The 19,332-nt window shown below is 40.1% G+C and overlaps 1 protein-coding gene across 1 annotated transcript in view; it reads right to left on the bottom strand.

The window, feature by feature from the left end:
• The window catches only part of LOC119894236 (sphingomyelin phosphodiesterase 3-like), a 66,517-nt gene that overhangs the window by 7,831 nt on the left and 39,354 nt on the right, over positions 1-19,332 (bottom strand). The window contains 3 exon segments of the mRNA XM_038706879.1: positions 559-648; positions 2,231-2,392; positions 6,141-6,216. Coding sequence (XP_038562807.1) covers positions 559-648; positions 2,231-2,392; positions 6,141-6,216 — 328 coding nt within the window.

Here is a 19,332-nt window from a genome sequence, read left to right as displayed (position 1 = left end):
TCTTCCCCTCCTGGCTAATAGCGACCAAATGGGAGTCACAGATCTGTTCCCCTGGATCGCCGAGCAAAGTGTTCCTCTGCAAATAAATAAGCCCTTCTCTAAGCGAGCCCTTTCACTCTGTCCTGCCCACACTGTCCCCGAAATACCGCTGGCCTAAATAACGCTTCACATCCAGACCAAAACCCTCCAGTCTTTGCGTCACTAATGCCCATGTATCAGCACGCTGTACTGGGTGTATTTTAATTCACACAGTGGGTGCATCCTGATTTAGCCAGACAGAGCCAGATTAGAGTCTGCTCTGCTCAGCGTGCACAGTATGGATCACCACATTTCCTGAGCTACAGAGGTTATGTGTCAATAGCAACACCTGCATTTCATAATGTAATGTCACATCACTGTTTGAGGATTAGTTAATGGTGGTGATGTATATTTTTTGTGAATGCATGCATGTATTAGATGTTTATGTATGTTTGCATAAAGATCTACAGTATACGAGATGTCTGACTGTGTTCCTGGAGGACCATGTGACTGTGCTTGTGTGGATGTGGATGTTCTTACCGAGAGCCCACGGTTTGTCCTCTCCTGGCCCCAGGCGACATGGGTCCTTGTATTGAGTAAAAAGTGCATGCTGCTGCTCCAGCTTGTCCTCTGGAAAAATACACATATAGTACAATTTTACACACAGTGTCAGAATATTAGTATAAAGCTCACAAAAGAGTAACACGTTCCTAATTCTTCTTTTGAAGATGATACATGATTTCTGCCTAGTTCTCCCCTTCTGCACAGTGTTCTGCCTGGGGTGCAGGGAGTAACATAAGCATTCATGATCAGGACACCAAATAATGTGGAGCATGCTGAAAAAACCCCCCAAAACATTATTCTTACAAAATTCTTCATTCATACCGCAACACAAAGACAGTCTTGACATTTATTTTGCTTTTTGATGCGTGTCCTTAGCAAGCAAGCCTTGAGCTTGTGTTATTTGTGTAACCCCCAGCACCAACAACTAACACTATTAAATATCACTGATCACTTACGTATGGAATCCCAAGTGTGATAGTATGTGACTGGCTGTTGCCTTTGTGTGAACGAGTAAATATCACATCACAGCCTCCGCCCTGTTTGCCTTGATTGACAGGCAGACTTTTGAGTTAGGAAAAAGAACATTTTGAAATAAAAATGACCTGCAATAAATAAATAATTAAAACAAATTTAATAAAAAACAGTCATAAGTTTAACTAAAAGTCCAGTGAATAGTAGTAGTGTCCCTCCAGCTGGCTGTTTTAATGTGAAGGGCTGTCTGTCATGGCTACCATCAGCTCGTGTCAGTGATGTTCCACCTCTAACCTGTGATTGGACGTTTGATTGTTTCATATTTTTGCATGGACGGCGTGTCTCCATCTCAAAAAGAGAAAGCTCTCCTCCACCTCCTCTTGTAAACGAATGACACTTTGCATTTAGTGTGCTTGCTGCTCTCACCACTGACAGTGAAAGGCAACACGATGCCTCATTTTTTGATTTTAATGCGGCACTAACATTTCTTGTCAGAAAAAGTTAAATAATGTCTTTTTAATGTGTATTTTTCATTTCACTATGACAGTGAATGCACATAAAAAGGAAATACCTATAACAAAGTGTATTATTTCACTTTATTTCTTTGTTTGATTTGTTTATGCATTAATCTCCCATACACACAGACAGAGAGTTGCAGACCATTTAAGAATGTGACACAACTCTTCAAGATAGCCAGATACATTTGATGAATGAAGCATGGTGTACTGGAGAAGAGTTGCGCAACCCGCTTTCATTTTTATGGACTCAGAGAATCATGACAGTGGTTAGGCCGGATAACGGTGTGTCATGTGCTTTCAGTAAATTAACATCAGTCATGTTTAGAGGAGGAAGAAAGAAAGTACTGACTTATTTAGTAATGATGAGTCAAGTGTTTCTACATAAGTTTGTAGTCAAGCTTTCTACATTAATGGTAAATACATTAATAGTTTCTTATTTTCCACTATAAAAACCCTGGCACCATGCAACTATCCTATGTCAGAGCTATGAGAGGTCTCATATACATACACTTCTATAAATGATAAATGATGCAGTTGGGTTTTATGATCACAGTGGAAGAGATACAGAGAGATGAATCCTCCATCATGCTGCTGTGTGAGCTGACTGGCACAGAATGCATAGTTAATAATATACTGATACAGCCCTCACAGCTTCGTACCTGAAGAGCAGTTATCAAAGTTGAGGTCTCCCAGGATGACATCAAAGGCCACCAGGTCTTCCAGCACCTTCTTTCCTGCAGGTGGTTGGGATGAGGATTGGCGAAACTCCGCCCCCCACTGGAGCAACAGGTCCAGCTGCTCACAGCGCACAGATGCGTCACCTGGTAGACAGTGCAGCATGCGTTTGTGGTAGAGAGAGGGTGGAGGTGGGGGAAAGGGGAGAGAGGAAGCAAATGAATACAAAATTTTCGCTGTAAAGTCACCCAAGCATGTCTGAACGAAAAGGACCTGAGCTACAAAAGAAGGAGGAAGAGAGGGACGGCTAAAGATCGAGAGAAGGTCATAGACCACCAACAACTGTAAATTCACAGTGCTGAATTTCAGCACAATGAGTACATAATATAATATATTATACAATATAAACCCTCAGGATATGATATAATAAGGTATGAAACATATATATTACAACAAAACAGGACACAGTATGATGCAACAGAGGACAACAGTCCAGCAATGTTATACAGTCCAATCTGCACTGATCAGAAAACATAGGTCCTGACCTCAAACGACGTATGTCTAGTCAGATCATTTTTGTTTATACAGCCCAAATGAGTTCTTTACAATTAGTAAAACACCACTTCTCCTTAGACCCCTGATTTGGAATCAGCAAAACACTACAAACAACACAGCGGGTCAGGATATGACCAGACACGATTAAAAACTTGGCCAAAAACATGACTCCAAATAAAGGCTAACTATTCCTATTGCTTTGTCTCGGCTGGATGAGTGAAAGGCAACTGCGTGTTAATAGCCATACGAACTTTGTATGATAATATAATATGTGCATATTGTTTTGTTGCCCCTGAGTGGCCAAAAAAATCCGTTAATGTAGGTTTTAAAATCCACTACAGGGACATAATTTATGGGAATGGAGGTTTCTGTGGTTTATCATGTCTTTTTCACCCCAAACTAATTGTTTTTATGTCTGAATGGTGTACTGTCACGTTGTAGGGACAAACTGCACAAAACTGTCCCTGATTTTACTGACAGTTTTCAGTTTTCAGTTCTTTACTTAATGACATTTATTAAACTTAGTCACTGAGTGTATCTATTATGTTACTATTAATAAGTCGCTTTTGATGCGCTTTTGCTTTGGCAGTGTTTTCTTTTGTCCACTCCTGCCAGTAAATTTGGTAAATTGGAGTTAGTGAGAGAAGGGAGGAGGTGAATAAGTGAGGCGGTAGGCGAGAGTGTGTGAGAGAGAAATAACAGCTGAATAGTGAAGAGTGTGAGAAACAAAGAGGTGTCAAGATAGTGGTGGATGAGTAGGTGGCTTTGGCTTTGATTACTCTCAGCTCCAGCTCAAGTACATGTGAAATGTAATGTGTGTGTGTCTGAGATAGATGAAGCTGTACATTTGCCTGTGTGAGTGTGTGTGTGTGTGTGTGTATGCCCGCTTGTTTGTTTCAGCTTGGCATTCTGTGTGTGAACATCCTGCCTGCCAAATAATATAATAATTGGTATATCCGTAACTCAACAAAACTCCTATTCTAATGTAGTGCCAAAGTATGATCAATTGTCCAACCCCCTATCTACAGCAATTATGGTGAAACAGATTTGTTCCAAAGGCTCCTCCAGATCCAAATGAGCAATGCTGCCTTCTTTTGTCCGACTTTGGAAGATACTACCAGAGTATCCGTCACTCTCAGGACTGTAAAACGTGTTAAATATTGCATTAAGGTAGTGTTTGCCAATTCATAACTTTGGGAATTCCAAGTCAACAACCACAAAGCCATCTTTGAATGACTGACAAAGTGGTGAATACCAGTGGGGAATTTGGCCAAGTTCACATGAACTGTGACATTTCACTTCAGCACATGATGGACAACGGTTTCACGTTAAATTTTTGATCTACAACTATTGGCAGTATTAGTTTTTGTCTGTCCAAGGTAAAGGAGTGGAACTTGCAGCAGCACTGTGTTGAATCCTTTGCAGACTGTCTCAGGGAGGAGGTGCAGTTTTTATATAGTCTGGTTCCAGACCTCTGAATTGCTGCCTACATCTCACGACTCTATCCAGCAGTAAAAACAACCAGCCAGTCAGGACACTGAGGCTGGACTAAGAATGGGCATTTAACTGGGCCAGAGATTAACAAATAACTACATTTGTAAAAAAAATAGTGGACCGGTGTTTATGAGTCAAATTAAGTAACAGTATCTGACTGATATGACAAACGTTTAGTTAACTGCTCCTAACAACCGCTACTGCACCTTCTGTGACGACTGAATATAGGGTCAGACAGATATGTCGCTGTCTTCGGATTGGTCAGGACCAAGCGACTAACATGATTAGATGTCAGCCTGAATAAGGAAGTGAAATTAAATGGCAAAGCAGTGTGATTATCAGGCCTCTGAAGAACGCAGCTTCAGAATTGTTGAAGAGCCTGAAAACTCAATCAGGCCGCATTAATGGCACACTAAAACTCTTCAAATAACATTTCCTTGAAATAACTACTTTCCATACTGTGTGGAAGTATGGGGAAATACATTAAAAACAAATACAAATCAGATTTTTACTTCAACTGCCTTGTTGTACATCTTAGGAACTTACAGACCCAATCAAATTAAAGACAAATACATGGTAAACAGTACACGTGATGTATGGTGTTAACAAACAAACAAACAGCTACTAACGGCACCAAAACAACTTGAGAGGGGAAAAATAATTGTATTTCATTAAAAGGGGTGAATTTACAGTTGTTGGTGGAACAGTTGTAGTGAGGACCTGAACATGTGTGCAACACACTGTGACTTTAAAGATATGTTAAAATTAATAGGATGAACAAATATAAAATGAACACTGTGATGTTTGCATGAGTATGTTGGGGCTAGTGTAAAAAGGTTGTCTATTGGTTGTGTATTGTAAAACAGGTAGGCAACTTTTTGGTCTTTAGAAAATGCTCTGTTGTGCTGTTTTCTAGTAAATGCTTTCTGTGTAATTAGTTATAGACCAAAACAACTTCTAATTTAAAAAAACTGTAACTGTCACCGAAATGCACTACTGTTACTAATGATGCTAGTAGCAGCACACTCAGTCAAGAAAGCCTTTACACACCTGAGTGGCTGTCAAGACAGGTGTGTTGGAGAAAACTACTCAAAACTACTCTGAAATTGAACTAATACAAGAGACAAACCAGAGCAATGTGAGATTAAGGGCTATCACTGACAGTTCATGTAGTATCATGTTCAGTATATGTTCTCTATATGTAGTCAGTCACACTGCATCATGCATCGTGCACTCCAGCAGGAAAGATTACTGATTTACTTTCCTCTCAGAAAAAAAAAAATCAGGTCTCCGTGCTCCTCCCCCTTTTTTCCTCCCGTTCTCTCTACCTTTCCCCCATATCCCACTCCCCTCCCCCCAAAGGCTTTATGTTTGATGTATCTTTAGAAACAGCCCTGGCACTGCTATATTTAGGCCTCTGAGAAGCGTAGGAGGAGCCCAGAATAGCAGGCAAAGGGGGGAGCCGTGTCTTTGGTAAAAAATGAGGGAGGCATCGACCGTGGCTTTAAATAGGGCTGTGACGCCCTAAACAGCTTGAGCCAGTCTCCATGGGAACAGCAGGAGGAGGCATGCAGGGGTTTTGATGCGCCCATTTATCTAGCTATCTGGACATACAAATAAACACGCACACACACACACACACACACACACACACACACACACACACACACACACACACACACACAGATTTCAGATGTTCTCCACTCTTAATACAAAACAGCCTTGAAATGCAACGTCATAGAAATCATATGAATACATTCATGTGTGTATGTGCATTTACCTGTGTGTATGTGTGTGTCTGAGACAGAGAGAGAGTTAGGACAGCTGCAGAACATGTAACTGTACCTTCTATGGCATGGAGGTGCGTACACGTGAGATATCCCACAACCCTTTGCTCCTGATGAGACGTGCCCACGTGAACCTGCAGGAGATCAGAGACAAACATGACAAGCTGTCACTCCGCTGTGTTAAAACAAGCAACATCAAGGCACACCAAACAAGTGTGTTTGCGTATGTAAAGCATGCTAGGTAACAGCACAGGCAATTAAATAACACAGGGCAAAATGAAACTTTATTGACCCCTGTGGGGAAAGTAAGTCATTACTGCAGTAATTTCATTACAGCAGTCAGGGTGCGCAACTTCACAGCAGTGGGGCATAATGGGAGAAAGAAGAAAATTGAGAAGTAATTATGTAATGCAATTGTGACTTCTATTTGAGATAAGAATCTTGGAATCACGTCATCCACATCCCATAATTACATGATTTGTTACTTGTAATAACAAGATACCTAGATTGTAATATTTTGTACGGTTTCCATCGTTATGACATCCTTACTTCATAATTATGAAACAGTTTGCTTGTAATTACGAGAACTGTGTTCCATAATTATAACGTTATTTTCTTTTAATCTGTACCTCGTAGTTATGAGATTTCTTTGAAATGACCACATATGGGTCTTGTAATAATGATACCTTTTTTTCATATATATGACATAGGAAAGATCTCGTAATGACATACGTATTGTCTCCAATTGTTTTTCTTTGCTGACTGCAGTGTGCTTCCGTAATGTATTTAGGCTACAGTATAATTATTGAAAAAACATTTTTGATTTCAGATCACAGGCAGTGGCAGTCTGGCCATCTGGAGTACTGGGACAATTCCCGATGGGCTGCCTTTCTTAGCCTGTACTTTTTTACTGAGAAAAAAAACATTGGAGGAAGGTTGAGTAACACGGGCCAACCAGGCTTGTTGGTCTATTCCATATGAAACTTCTACGCAGCCCTTAGCCCCGCCCAATCTGTCTCACTCACACACACCACAGTGACACTGACAGCTGGCAAACGAGCTACAACAGAAAATGGAAAAGCTGAGTTTAAAAATGAAAAACGAAAGAGTCAAAGGTCTTTGCTTAAATGCAAGTAAATGTAATAAAGTAAGTGACTCGTACTAGTGCCAGGGCCACAGACGCTAAGACCGAGAGGAGGAAGATGCCACAGCCCTGTTCACAGGTGAAAGATTAAACAGAGAGGACAGCGAAGCCAGAGATAGTGCTGCTAAACGGTAGAAATGTGTCTAAATGTGTTAATACAACATGTTATCAGAATCCAACAGTGAAATTCAAATGCTATTGGTCAGCTACTGTTGTACATGTACCAGAAAGAAAGAACTGAGGTAAAGAGTAGCCTACAGTTACTGTGTGTTCAAACAACGCGTTCTCATCTCAGTGCGTCATTGCAGACGCTTTCAGACAGCGTGACAAAGTGTAATTATTTTACGCTATAGGTACCCTTCTGCGTCCGTATGAAACGCCACTCTATCTCAGTGAGGATTGTGGATATTTTAGTCTTTTTATCTCAAGGCTTCGTGTGGTGTGAGGTAGTTCAATCATGACAGTTTCAGTGTTTGTTCTGCAGCCTTTTAAAAGTAGTACTGCCATAGTGATCGATGCTGTGATGCTGCTACGTGGTTTATTAGAGGCTGGTCCTGTTTGTACGTGCGTGCATTAGCAGGGCGGCCGTGGTGGAGTATACGGTGAACCGTTCTGGTGGGCTGGGCTGGATCAAAGTCCAGGGCCATTTTTTACTCCTAGTCCGTCCCTGGTCGGAGGGATATGACAAATGAAGAAAACACAGAGATGGCAAAAAAGTCCTGTCATATCTATAAAAACGTTCATATTTATTTATTGGACAAAACAAGACAAGTATTTTTAAATCAATTCCTGAAAACTAACATTGAACAAATATGAAATACAGTGTAGTCTCTTCTACTTGATAAAATATTCATGTGGTAGCTTGTGCATATTTTAAATGTATATGTAATTTAAAGAAAAATCTATTTGCATGAGCTCCTCTTCCTCCACACTGATTGTGCTCAGACAGCTGATTGCAGCCTGCTGCAGCTGGAGCATTAGCATGTATTTTCAGTTGACTAGTGTTGCTAAAAAAAGGCAAGATACAGCGAGCATTGCTGGAAACCTGCTGTCTGCAGTGAGCCCTGTTTTCTCTTCTGATCAGCAGCCAACATCCAGACACAGTATTTGCCTCTTGTGTCCAGTTTCAGAGATACAGTAGCACTAAGACAAAATATTAGTGTTATGAATTATAAATATCTATTATGAAACAATTGTCAGATGGGCTACAGAAATATCCTATCTAAATTAAAGTAGTTCCTTGGTTTATAATTATGCCTCCATTTTTAGCGCTTAGTGCTCTTTTGCTGCATCCTGTAATCAGACAGTCTCCAGTTTGGTCTTTTTCTTTGGATTTCCTGCTTATTTATAGTTTAGGTTTATTCAGGTGGCAATTTTAATTCTTTATGTCCAGCAATATTGTCTATCATTGCTAATGCTAACTATCCGGTTCTTCGAAATATAAAACACATCACTTTGAGGGATGGCAATGTCGGTCAGTCGGCTTTGGTCTAGACTGAAATATGAGGTTGAAAGTTATGGTTCTCCACAAGATGAACTGCAATACTCCATCCATCGTCAACCGCTTATCCTGTGTACAGGGTCGCGGGGGGGGGGAGCCAATCCCAGCTGACATCGGGCGTAAGGCGGGGTACACCCTGGACAGGTTGCCAGTCCATTGCAGGGCCACACACAGACGAACAACCACTCACGCTCACACTCACACCTAAGGACAATTTAGGGTAACCAATCAACCTAGCCTGCATATTTTTGGACGGTGGGAGGAAACCTCTGTGTCTACGCCTCACAGAGCTGCTAGCATGACTGTTTATGACTCCTAGTGTTGTTCTTTAACACAGGGTTTTAGATGGTAAAGACAGTTGCTGTGATTAAAACAAATGAATTTAAAGGCTTTTATCATATAGACATAATTTGAATCGCTGATTGTAGCATTAGGAAATAACAAATAGACATTTTCAACAACATTTTCCTACATGAAAGTGGTGATTATTATTTAAAAGAAGAAAAAATGCTAGATCTTCCTCTCTGATATAGGCAGTCTTGACATTTATACTGCACTATGTATGGTCTGCCATTGTCCCTGTGGCATGAAACATTTTTGTATCCGCAGAAAAAAAATGTCAGCAAAACGTAAGTAAACGAAAGGCAATATTGATGTACAGCTTCACAATACGCTTCATCCAGAGATGATATATTTAGAGTGAGTCTAGTCAACAAGTGAAGTAAAAAGAGAGAGTAGTTGAAACAAGATCATTTGTTTGGAGTGATAATCCCTTACAGTTGTGTCCAATTGCACGATTCAAATGAGCGGCGTTCTGGTAGGCTGACTCAAGCGGCGTGAGCTAAACACGGAGCTGAAGATTTCATTTTTTTAACATGTCCTCATACACTTTTATAGTACTTATTCCCGACCTCAATTTCTCCACTCCCCAAGCAGCAGCATGTGTGCAAAGCTGCAATAATTTGAACATCGCTTGAGATTTAATCAAACTTTAATCAGACACCTTTAGCATCAGTGTTGTGAAGTGCTTCAGCAACACAGGCACAAGACACGGAGCGAAGAGGAGGCAGGCGGCTGTGAAGTGCCAGTGGGTGGATGCAGACTGATGAGGAAGAGGAGGAGGAATAAAGGGTTGCAAAGAAAAGGAGCTGGCGATTGAGGGGTGGTTAGTTTGAAGTGGGAACACGTCTGGGTGGAGTAGATCTATAACAAGACAAACTACACCCTGTTAAGAGGCCAGCTTAGGGACAGCCTTGAACAGGAGTATTGTACAAGGTAAACTGCTCCAGCTCCGACATCATAATCAAGGAGGGATTTTTAGCAACAATCTACACTGCAACATTTAGATACATATATAAAAGACTATTGTTACATAATAGTAATTTAATGCTGTTTATCCATTTAATGAAAGCTTTTAACATTTGCTGTTCTAAAAGCTTGTGGTCTGGTGAGGTTTCTGCCAGGAATAATCCTCTAACAACCAGGAAAATAGGACTTTCACCTTTCTGTTGTTTTATTTCTTTATTTCTTTTTTTTTATATTTAACAGAAGAACAGCTGGCCTTTGTGTGTGAGACTTACATGTTCTCTCTGTGCCTGCATGTGCGTTCCAGTTCGGTTAACCCTAAAGCACTAAAGCTGAGGTCCGTAAAAAAACAAACCAATAAGCTGAAGGCTCCGTACAGCTGTGGGTTGATCACTAGTGACACCTTTCACATTACACACATGCTGTGTCGTCATATGGTCAACATAGCCCACATTACAGTGATGAAGCTGTACAAACTGCCATCTGGTCTGGTCAAAAATACAAAAATAAGCACAATTTTGTAAAAAGAAAACAGAACTTCCCCTTAAAATATGAATACTCTGCTTAAGGTAGAGTAAATGAATCTACCTCCTCATCGTCCTTAACTACCCTTTAACCTCCAGTGACTTTTTACGCAGTGATTTAAATACATGCTTGTTTTATGATGCTCTCATTATGTCAAATTATTGAGCATAATTTAAGAACAATTCATGTCTACTATAATGAAGAAAGATCTCAGTATTTATCTCTCTGGTGAATTAGCATGATATTAAAACACCCCACCGAGGAGAGGACTTTTATTTAGACAAATGGAAACTGATACCAATAATGGGATGGCTGTTTTGGCTGGGTATCTATGCGGGGCTTCGAATGAAAAATCCTAAAAGCCAGAATAAAAGCATTAGACTAATTAGTTTGACTTTAATACCAAACACAAAGCTCACATTGTAGAGTGAGGTACAGTTAATACGCCTTACAGCAAAAGCCATACATTTTCTTTAGAACATTTGAGGCACTAATTCAATCAGTTAATGGAGTGTGAGTTTTGTGAGAATGAATGGGTTACAGAGCAGAGCAACCCTGCCCAATTCTGTTAAATGCATTATCAGGTGGTGCACTAACTTTTCTAATAATGTGATGGGATTTGTAAGATGTGAGTTAATGAAAATTTGTGAGACCCTGTTGGTTTGCTGATAACAGCTGACCGCTGCAGGCAAACACCAGAAACCTATAGCGTACACTTTATTTCCCTTATTTGTTGTTTTAAAACATATCTTTTGCATGGATTAAACAAATGAGATATAACGTGAGCTTTAGAGGCGCTGGTTGGCAGAATTCGTTAACTTTTGGACAGAACCAGGCTAGCTGTCTTTATATTAACCTAAGCTAACCTGCTGCGGGCTGAAGCTCTATATTTATTTTGGGATTCAAAGTGTAGCTTTGCATGATTCACAGTTCCAGAAATACTTATTCATATTATACTGGCCCTGTATGTTGCCCCTCAGGTCATCCGAGGACCCCCTCCATAAACGCTCATTTTCCAATTGATTGTGATTTAGATTGTCCAACTTCCTGTAAGCCTGCAGAGGAGCTTGTGAGTGCTGTTACCAGTTTTCTTTATACACGCAGTACTTGTGACTGTTTATCAGACCACACGAGACAAGAATTAGGTTGGAAAAGTGGTAGACACCACCTGAGTGGAGTGTTTCAGGGGGCCGGTGTGGGTACAAGATATGCTTATTCAGCTGGAGCTGCTTGGTGACTCACTGCTTCCTGCAGAAAAACACAGCTTTTATAACTTTATTCACTGATTTTGGGGAAACTGGATCATATTTTATGGAGTTTCTAGATGGGGAGAAAGCTTTCAAGTATCCACTAACTGCTGCTAACTGCAGCTGGCTAGTTAGCCCAGCTAGCTGTGCAGCTAGTGGTCCTATTAGCTTAGAGCCCGGGTGAGTGCTGACGTTTACACCACTAGCACAGGAGCTTTGGACCGCTGGGAGGAGGGCTCTGAGCTCCCAATCCTAGCTATGGGGACCTCTACCTGCATGACTAACTGAGCTAACTAGTTAATGTCTGTTCAAGTCCGTCAAGAAACACTGTCATTTACAACCGAAAAAACACTCTCTGTGAGACATACTGAACAACCTCCAAAACATGAAGAGTAGTCCCGATCAGAGTAGTCAAGCATAGACCTGTCTCCACACTTCATTTAAGCGCTTTGCCAGCGCTGGAGAAAGCGCTATGAGGCTGATGGGTGCATGGAGTGTATCATAAGCAGATGACCATGTAAGGACATCCCCGCCTAGCAGATGAGAAAGATAACATACGTTTACCTCATTACTGTGTGTGAGTGATTATGTGTGAAATTGATTGGTGTAAACATTTTTTTGTCAATTACATATTCTCACAAATTGTCATTCATTGTTCATGTAAACCCAAATAAACCATTCATTCATTTATTTAAAACTTTCGGCACGTTTAATATGAAGGTCCGACATTGTAACATTATATGTAAATAGATATGAAAACAAGGGAAAGCATAATAGGTCCCTTTTAAATACTATGTGTTAAAATTGTGGAAGTAGTTTCTGTTACATGTTTCTATTCGTTCATTGCTTTTTATTTTTCAATTTGAGTGAATCTCACCACAGGGATCATTAAAGTTTCATCTTATCATTTCGTCTTTTCTTTTTTCTCTCCAACTCTGTCCTCATTCTTTCCCTTTCTGTTGCTTCTTTTCTCCCCTTTCCTTCCCCTCTGCTCTTCTCTCAATCTACATGCTGTGCTTTGTATTAATATTTCAGGGGGTTATCTATGCTTCAATAGGTGTGTGTGTGTGTGCGCCTGAAAACGACAAGAGGCCTGAGGGGATTCTTTTGTGTGTGTGTGTACGCACTCATGCATACAAGAAAGAATGGACTTTCAATGTGTGTGTATGGTCTGTGGTCTATGCAGAAGATGAAGTTCAGATGATGCCAGTGCTAATTGGAGTTCTGCGTACTGACAGACAAAAGCCTTGACTGGAAACAGTTTTTTTTCGGAACTGAGCTGAAAGTGTGTTTTTCCCTTTCTGCTCTGTATTAATATATAATAATGAAATGAAATTAACTGCATTTCTTTAAAATTAAAACAGCAAATGCGTCAGAATGCAGGATATGAGATGCTTTAACTTCCCAAGACTTCCTCTCATTACAGGCAATTGAGACAGAACTGAGCGGAACTGAAATGAGCTGTGAGAGGCGATTTCACACTGGAAGCCAACCAAACCAAGCTGAGTTATAAGAGCCTAATTATGAAACAGCCAAGATTGCTGTAACTAATTACCTTAACTTTACCCTCAGACAAGGAGTGAGCCGAAATTTCACCACGTATTACTCGCATGAGTTTGAGAACTTAACTTGAAAAGCAAGCAGCGATATTGTCATGATGACAGACAGGCGGCATAAAGCAGCAGGGTGACAGATGAGGTGTGGTTTTGTTTGTCAGTCTTTCCAGATCAATAAAACCACGGACACGGACTTATAGTTCAGTTTTTTCAATGTAAGCTTGGCAGCAGTGTTGTCTTTAGTGCAGTCAAAGGGCATTTTGCTGCTGTAAATCCCATGCTGTGCTAAAGATTTACTGGTGTCTGGGTAGAATTCTGCCTGTAGCTGACTAGCTTTCACTTTACTGAATCAGACAATTTGTTATTTAACTTCTCAAATGTTCCTCAAAGTTGCACCCATTTCACCCTGTTCTCCTCCGTTAACTACTTTTTATTACAGAGCTGTTTTGAAGTCTTTTGGGCCAGTTAAAATCAAATCCACTGAGACAAGTTCAAGCCGAGTTGCAAATCAAGACAATTCAAGTGAAGTCTCAAGTCAATCATAAGTACAAGTAAATTCAATAATGACAAGTCTTGAGTAAGTTAAGAGGAGTCTCGATTCAATGAAGAGGAATCTTGAGTCAATTAAGATGAGTCCACATCGTTAGATCCGTTAGATACAATTCAATCGTTCAGTTCATTTAACAGAAACAAACCCCAAAGTGTAATTCTTATAGATTTATCAGTGTAACCTGCATGGTAAAAGTGAGTCCAAATCAAATCTCTGTCTGATAACTTCTGCCACACTATTGTTTTCGTTATGTTGCTGCCTACATAATAAAAGTGCAAAAGCCATCTGTCGAAGCTAGATCAAACGAATGACGTGTATTTGCTATTATCTGACAATTTTTATACAAGTAATATTCTGTTTGAAATAAATAAACAGTTTCATAGTAGCCTGTCCCAAATATAGGCAGGGTCAATTCAGTTATTTTAAGCAAATGAATGGCCGGGCTATTAATCAAAGTTTTAAGGTAATTATTCTAACACTTTAATTTTCTCTTAATAACTTTAATCTAAAAAAGTCTGTTAGTAATTTGTTAATCAAGCAGTTAAGTCTAATTCAAGTCTCAAGTCCTCATTTTTGTTACTTAAGTCAGACTCACTCTGGTATATCATGCAGTTAGTATTAGAGAAGTAACTAGAAATTGGACCTTTTAACTTGGAAATCCACCACAAAAAACTGTGTGAACACAACAAATTATGAGCCACAGTTCCTAAGTCTTTATTAGCCAAAAGAAGTAAGCATTTTGAGTTAAATAAAAAAAGAATAGTTGTTCCGACTGAGATGATGCCTGCTGCTAAAAAGCAAAAAAAGAGAGACTGTACTTCAGAGCTGAGACCTGTGTTGTGTGCTGTTACCTTGGCCAGTGTTTGATTAAGAGACAGGTTGAAATGTCTTTGGTCTTGAATAAGAGAGCAATTTATGTCAGTAAATTGAGTTGACAAATGTATTTTAGGTTATTAAAGGCCAAAAGCAGATTTGGGAATTCTCCCATTGATTTCCAATCATCCATCCAGCCATTAGCAATGCCCGCTTATCCTTTAGAGGGTCGCAGGGGGATGGGTCCAATTCCAGCTGACATTGAGTGAGAGGCAGAGTACACCCTGGACACGTCGCAAGTCAATGACAGTGCTGACATATTGACACAACCATTCACACTCACATTCACACCTACGTGCAATTTTGGAATTGCCAATTATGCTAACCTGCGTGCCTTTGGACAGTGCGAGGATGGCGAGACAGGTACAGGGAGAACATGCAAACTCCACGCAGAAATTATGATGATTATGATTTCCATTCTATCCAATCTAGATTTGAGTGTGTTCCTGTTTTGAAGCCTAATCCGTGGTAATGCATTCAAACTGTGTATTTACATACACATAGATACACACACACACACACACACACACACACACACACACACACACACGACTCTTCAACCATGCACTTAGTAGTTTGAAATAATTATAAGAGGGGATAAATGTTGAGACTGAAAAGCTTTAATTACAGAGCCAGTGCTGGCTGTCTCTTTAGGGAAACATTTTGTAATTAAAATTCTATCTCTGCCTTTCTCTCTCTCTCTCTCTCTCTCTCTAGTGCGTCACTTCTCCACAAGAGACAATTTAGATTTATGTTGCTAACCTGCTGCTGCTCTCCAGGTAAATACACCCACAGGGAAATTATGAGAATGTGTGCGTGCCCCAAGATAGATTTAGAAGAACAGTTTTGTGAATAGTCTAAATACACTGAACAAAATTATAAACGCAAATTTTGGAGTGGCCTTTTATTGTGGCCAGCCTAAGGCACACCTGTACAATACCCATGCTGTCTGACCAGCATCTTGGTATGCCACACCTGTGAGGTGGATGGATTATCTCGGCAAAGGAGTAGTGCTCACTAACACAGCAATATTTGAGAGAAATAGGCCTTTTGTGTACATAGAGAAAGTCTTAGACTTTTGAGTTCAGTTCATGATGAATGGGGGCAAAAACAACAGTGCTGCGTTTATAATCTTTTTCATTGTATATAAATAATTGAAATAAACCAGTCTGGAAACAAGAGCGGAGGATGGTTGGAGGTAGACTTTTGATATCATGGGCTCATTTAATATAAAATTCAGTTAAATTTAATTTACCAGGCAAGGGCGAAGGCGTTGTAATACTGGAGAAACCTCTGAGATTTAAAATTGGGGGGGGGGAGCTTCAGAAGGAGCACCGAAGGGGAAAGGTGTATTTGTTTGGCAGTTGAGTTAAAATCTCAACAATCCTTCTGCAGAATCACTTTCTCTCCCTTTAACCATCACCTTGCTACATAAAGACACACTACTTTCTTCAGTTGGCACTGAACGTTGGCACTTTATTTTAATAGTTAATGATTGATCCCTTGGGTCGCAATAATTTTCTTATCCCACACAAAATGTTTCATGTGTGTCACCAGAAGACACTCTACTGAAATGTCAAGTTTCAGTAAATGGTGTATGGTCAAAACATCATATACAGTATGCTCATTGAAACTGGCTAACAACCTGAAGGAAAAACGTTACATGCTAGATATTGTCTCTAAACTTATTATTCATTTCAAATGAACATATCACACTTGGCTTGATCTGAGTGTGCGTTAGTTTGCACATGGTCACCCCTGGTTCTTTTTAAAATAAATACCAGGTTTTGTGTGGGAACTCTGTTTTTTTTGTGTGCAGTATGAATGAAAAGTTCTTACTGTCTAGCTCTTAAAAGCAAATGAGCTTGAGTCAGCTAAATGAATAAATGTAATGTAATGAGGGTGTTTGAAATAAATAGAAGAACTGAGAAGTTAGCATTAACATTCATAGCTATAATGGTTAACCAGACGAAGAAACCTATGGGAACCTCATCAACAGAAAATCCATGGAAGATGGCGTTACAATACCACCCAAAATGTTTTAACTGACAGGTGGTGTCTGGGAAATAAAGTGCTAAAACAACAATGAGTTCTTATAGTATCAAACAACACAAATTTGAAAAAGGAAGAATTTTAAGGATCATCACTCTAACAATGACTTTGGACTGAGTGTCTTTGTGTTTGAGATGAAAGAACAAACACAGGATCTGGTCGCTGCTAGACAAACGCAGTGTGAACATCAGGTACATCAAATGAACTGCATCTAATGAGATGCATCCCAGCTGGCAGGAAGGCGAACCGGAGATTCAAGTAGTTATGAGGGAAAATGACCAAAGGTTCATGGAGGGAAATCAAGGGTTCACAACAAGATGCTGCCTTGGAAGGCTGCCAAGACTGGAGGATGGAGAGGGGTAAGGAATGGCACATCAAAGGCACATCAAAGCCACTGCAGCTGGCTGGGCATCATGGGTTAAAAGGAATGGTTAGAAAAGCCAATGCTGAACGCTGTTCCATTGATGAGAACAACAACACACGGTTGGGACCCAGCATACAGTACTAAGAAATAAACAGTGTGGCTCTAAAAGCTTGGTCACTATTGATGGTTGAGAGCATGGCACACAAAGTGGCTCTAACAGCTTCTCAAAAGTCCATTTGAACTATGACATGTTTGATTAACTTGTTTGAATATTTGAAAGCGATGCAATTCCACTTCAGAAAACACTGACCTGTGAAGACATTTCCCAGTCTGTGTCAACTTATGTTGGCATCGGGGCTAGACAGTAAATACAATTTATGGAATCATGAATGGATTGCCAACCAAGTTAATCTTACACAAATCTTCAATAACTACTTTTAACTAATTATCTAGTTAACTGTTATTAGGATGTGGATTTTCAGGTCATACTGTATCATTCAGCCACTCATGTATTGGTGGCATTCAAAATCACCCAATGAGCATTTCAGGCTGCAAAAACAGCATGTATGCAACATTTAACAACAGAGCTGTGGGAAACACTATATCTGGGAAACACTGGAAACACCAACAACATCAGCTATCAGTGAAAGCCAGACCAAAACCAGGAGTCAGTCGTACCATCTCCCCAGTTGGCGATTACTTTGAAGCTATCTGTCCATCTATAGAAAATGACACAGTTTCATCAAAATCAGTGAAAAATGTAATAAAAGTTGTGTTTTGGACAGTAATCAGTAAGGCCCCAAACAGATGTGCTAGGCCAGGCATATCTGGTACATACACCAGTGTCTTTCTAAAGTAAATGTTCTCATTATGCAGATAAATGGTCCCTGTCAGTGTTATACTAATATATATGATGTGTTTTGGATTAAAATTACAGTTGCATTCATATGTAGGTTGAATTTTACTGCTGTAGTTGTTGTGGTTGTACTGTTACTACTTTATATACTGTTGGCTAGCTTAATCCACAGTGCATTGCATGCATGCATACCATGCATTTTCCACTTAATCCATGTTTTTTTAAATACTGTGGTTTATTTAGCTTAAAAGCAGGAAGATCTTTGCAAATTTGGAGAGAATCTGAAAAGTATCTCATAATTAAAGCTGCCGGACAAACATAGTGGTGGACTAAAACGTAATTCGCACCTGAGATGTAATACATAACAGCATTGGATGGAAATACTCAAGTAAAGTACAATACCTCGAATATTAACTTAAGTACTTGAGTAAATGTACTTAGTTACATTCCACCACTGCAGACATGTCAGTCATGCTGGAGACATGTGGGTCTATCTTCCTGGCAGTAAGGAGAATAATTTTTGTTTAGCATTGTTCGGTTTCCTTCTCTGTCAGTTAGGGGAGTATAAGCAGCATTAAGACCTGTACCTATCAGCTGGCTGATAGCCAGCTTGTCAGGGGGACCTGGAGTGACCTCATATACAGGGAGGCGGTGAAACGGATGTGAGGCCAGCTTGTCAGCTGCAGTGACAGTCAGCAGGCAGCAGGGCTAACAGGATGAGACTGTCAGCATGCAAGCTGTGAAGGAGTGTGTCTTTATTAGATCTGGTTTATGTAAGGGCATGTACAGACACAAACTAAAACATGCCCATACACATACACACATACAGGTACCCGTCAACAGAACCAGGTCACATAAAGCGGATTCATCCCAGCAGGAACTGCATCAGATCCAGACTCACATCCTGACAGTCACAGTATGTCATTGATTAATGATTGCTAATATCAACGCTCATCACAGGGGCATGCATACATACAGGTACTGACACGTAAACAATGAGGCATACACACACAACTGCTGCTTGCTTCATCGCTGATTCATTGCACGTTGTCTTTACGCAGTGCACTACTGCTTTTTCACTCAAAGGAGAACTGTGTGTGTTTTCTCATTATACAGAATAGAAAGGACTGCAGCTGCAAAGAATCATGAATGAAACTCAAACAGGGATAAGTACACTGGTAGCCATGTCATAAATCCATCCTGCTTCCTATGCTTGTACACTATGCATTAAGACTAAGTCTTGTCATATCTACATGGGATCTGTATTCCAGCTGAAA

This window comes from Micropterus salmoides, unplaced genomic scaffold (assembly GCF_014851395.1).
Source record: "Micropterus salmoides isolate LMB-PRFRI ecotype aquatic unplaced genomic scaffold, ASM1485139v1 Ms_hic_scaffold_8, whole genome shotgun sequence".
NCBI classification, from domain to species: Eukaryota; Metazoa; Chordata; class Actinopteri; order Centrarchiformes; family Centrarchidae; genus Micropterus; species Micropterus salmoides.
The sequence above is the reverse complement of the archived record's forward strand: the minus strand, read 5'-3'. Positions and strand labels throughout refer to the sequence as shown.